Below are 3,421 nucleotides of genomic sequence, written 5' to 3' on the forward strand. Positions count from 1 at the left end.
TGTTTAACTTGTCTGCAAAAGCCCTTTCTGCTATCCATTCTTCTTACCTATTCGATTTGTTTGAGGAGTCAAACAACTACAGTGGTGATTGTCTAGTCAATTTATCCGTGAATATATCCACTTCCATTGTAGCCGCTTTTACATCACATTTATTCGCTTATTCTCGAATTGTTGATGTAATTCGAGTACCTCAATCGTGTCCTTAACTGTCGAGCCCGATTTTGTAACCGATAATTGTATGAATAACGCTCGAGCACAATTTTTCCTTACTTATAATAACTTTAAAACCTGACCACAGTTTGGAGGTATCCACTAGAAGAAAACATTTTTTAATTAAAGCATTATTTACAACGAACTCTAAAACTGTTTATTGAAAAGAATTGGATACTGGACAGAGGAATTTATTTGGAGGCAAAGTCAACCTTTAATTATATTTTCTTGACATGACAATATAGAGCACGAAAGGGGTATGTTACGGACTCCTGCAATGGTTGCTTTTATATCTTTCCTTAACCAGACCACTCTACTGCTTTTAGACTCGCACGGGCACGAGAGCGATAACGTCTGGAGGGTAGGGTGCTGTTTGACACCGACTGCGGTACGGGCATTCCCTCATTGTTCAGCCCTCTATGGTGTTGCCAACCTCTGTCTCCTTGATCACAAAATTATTGCTAAGGACAATTTCGTTTTCCGCATTACAGGCGAATTTTGCTTCCTTCTTGAATTTCGTAAGGAATCTAAGGGGTTACTTGTTCAAGCAGAGGATTTAGGCCTAGAAGGTTTGTTTTGTTTGCTGCATAAACAAAACAGCTAGTGCATTCGCTACCAGAGGTCATAAGGAAAAGTTGATTACCACAACTCATCTGTTTTATTGTTTTTTTTTTCTCACGACACTAATTACTTTTATCTTTTTTTCCTAATTCAACTGATTTTCTTTTCAACCAACTTCGTCACATATGTGTGACGCATTCGCAGAGCCATTCGAGTGTGGTAGAATGTCGGTTTCTAAGGCGTAAAGTTAACCACCATGGCCCGTTGATTGTTAATTCAGTGCTATTTAGACTAACGACTGCTGCAACGCATTTAGTTTGCCATTCTTTATGCTTTGAACAGAAAAAGCAATTGTTTAAACCCCAGTTTCTGAGCAGTGCACGTTATCCAAACAACTTATCAGATCTGTGTAGTAACTTGGATTAATGAATGTTTGCTAATTGCGTGATTACCGCAATCCCTTGAGCTGAAGCAACGAAGTAGTAGTTATATTCTGGTGCTGTTTATAGAGACAGAATTCTAGCTAAGTTGGCTAAGGCCAAGTTTTGCTTCTTGAAATAAGAAATTTAGTACTAATAATTAGGAGAATTTGAAAATGCTTAATAAAACTCAAACGGGTTAGTAAAAAAAGTCCTCCCATGTGACTTATCTTGTCCCTTCATTTTCCCTACTGACTCTCATTTCCCACAGAGGTGTCAACCATTACTCGGACAAATAGCCGGGAACAATTCGGAGGATGCGGCAATACAGAACTTCCCTCATACTTCGGACGTGTGTACTACGCACTGTGGGCAGTGGGTCGCTTGGGAATTGCCAATGATACACCCACTCGCTTCACGAACGTTGGAATGCGAAAACCATTCATCATCACAAGTCAGTCCAACAGCGGCCAGCTCACAAATTGCAAAAAAGTTATTGCAGCGTGGTATGCCAGAAATGGCAGGAATCATTTTGGTCATTTGATACTCAAGCAAGGGTGACTGACACGCCAGAAGTTGTTCGTGAGTAGGCGTTGCTTTCTATTACGTACTTTTAATAAGGATGATGTGTCGAGTGCATCTATTATCGCACACTCCTAAGTTGAATCCAGCCAGCTTAATTATACGCATGTAGAAGAGCTGAAAGGACTGGTAACATAAATGACAGGCGACTTTAAAGAAGTTTCGCCAAATCCTGCAAATGAATTTATTAGTTATCACGACATTCAGATCTCATGAGCATGGGCTGACTCCTGTCCTATGCTGGTGTCGTAGGCAGTCCTCTACATGTTAGCAAAATGAGAGTGGCATTTTTATCAAACTGGAACATCTGGCTCTAAAGTGGAGCCACTGAAGAACACTTCAATGATACCACGCGCCATAGTGTGAGGCCATTGCCTCCAAGTTTACACTCACGACTCGCGCATATAACATCTGCTGGGCCAGACCCGATTTATCAGGACGACAGCTAACGGTGGTGGTGAGTGCTTGCTTACAGCAGCACGTGAGGTCTGATGAACTAAGTCTCCTCTAGATAAAGACGTGGTGTACACAATTCAAAGACGACCGCACGTCTTTCCGCCTGTGTCGAGCCCTGAAGTTGTGTCCTAGAAGTCATTTCTGTGAACATTTTAGCTGTCAAGTGGAATGCCTCATCCTGCATGTACGATGGACGCGCAATACCTTGTGGGTTGGTATACAAGAGATGAATCGGTCTATGTGTACGGCGAATCCATAATAGCGTAATTGTTCGAGATTGTTTGCCATTTTGAAGAGTGTATGCACACGGAGGGATAGGTCTGCTTAACAGGAATACAACAGGCAATTTCTTAACGCTATATTTAGCATAGCGTCATTTGCTATGAAATTTTCATAAAATGTTCTTTCTTGCCTTAAAACCACTAAAGTTGTTTTAATAGGTCAAAGTGGGTGGAATAAAACGAACCCATTGCAGGTGGATCACACTTAATGCGGTCTTGTGAAACCGGCTTTTGTTGTTGTCTGAAAGTTGAAATAGCCCTTAACCACCGTTTCATTCTTCGTGTCAAGTGAATCTGACAGGAGCATCTGTGATTGCGGTGCAGCAGGATTTTGAGAGACGCATCCACGTTGACATGATTGATGCAAGGTGTGTTGCTACCACGAACTCAAAGGTGGTCACATTGGATTCGGCAACTCCCTTACTTGAGGAATTATCTACTCAGGGTGTGGAAGTATGTTTTCTCATTCCTGATTCTGCTCCATCTAGAAGGATGGAAAGATTTAGGAATCGCCGTCTTTACCAGTCGGCTGCCCCCGTACCGATTCAGTGGGCTAGAGCATGCTTGACTCCAACCAGAGACTTTAATAGTCTTTTTCCATTCACAGTAATTTATACCAGTCTCACAATCTCTTTTTGTGTTTATGTTTACTTTAACGGACATTTCCACCTAAAAACGATGCTCGAGACGCATTTTTTGCGTTGAAGACCAAACACTGCAAAGTGTGTAGCAAGACCATGAGCACGGGACCGAAAAACCATATAATAGCCGCGCATCTTTCCTACTTAGTGTAATTTTGTCTGCCACCTCCACTGAGCAATTTTGCTGGTTTAGTGCATTTCAGTGCTAGCCAATGCTTTGTGACTAGTGCAATGGTAACGACAATCACCCCGCATGAAGAGAATTTGCCAT

The 3,421-nt window shown here is 41.7% G+C and overlaps 1 protein-coding gene across 1 annotated transcript in view; it reads right to left on the bottom strand. All coding sequences in view use genetic code 11, as the record gives it.

Annotated features, from left to right (window-relative positions):
• EGR_10848 (hypothetical protein) overlaps nt 1-3,172 on the bottom strand; it is a gene marked incomplete at both ends in the record, with an annotated part of 4,197 nt that extends 1,025 nt beyond the window's left edge. Inside the window, 3 exons of the mRNA XM_024500097.1 lie at nt 271-363; nt 1,802-1,944; nt 3,051-3,172. Of these exons, the coding sequence (XP_024345493.1) occupies nt 271-363; nt 1,802-1,944; nt 3,051-3,172 (358 nt within the window). The remainder of the gene's footprint in view (nt 1-270; nt 364-1,801; nt 1,945-3,050) is intronic.
• Nucleotides 3,173-3,421: the final 249 nt, after the last annotated feature.

This window comes from Echinococcus granulosus, assembly GCF_000524195.1.
Source record: "Echinococcus granulosus chromosome Unknown EG_S00282, whole genome shotgun sequence".
In the NCBI taxonomy this organism is placed as follows: Eukaryota; Metazoa; Platyhelminthes; class Cestoda; order Cyclophyllidea; family Taeniidae; genus Echinococcus; species Echinococcus granulosus.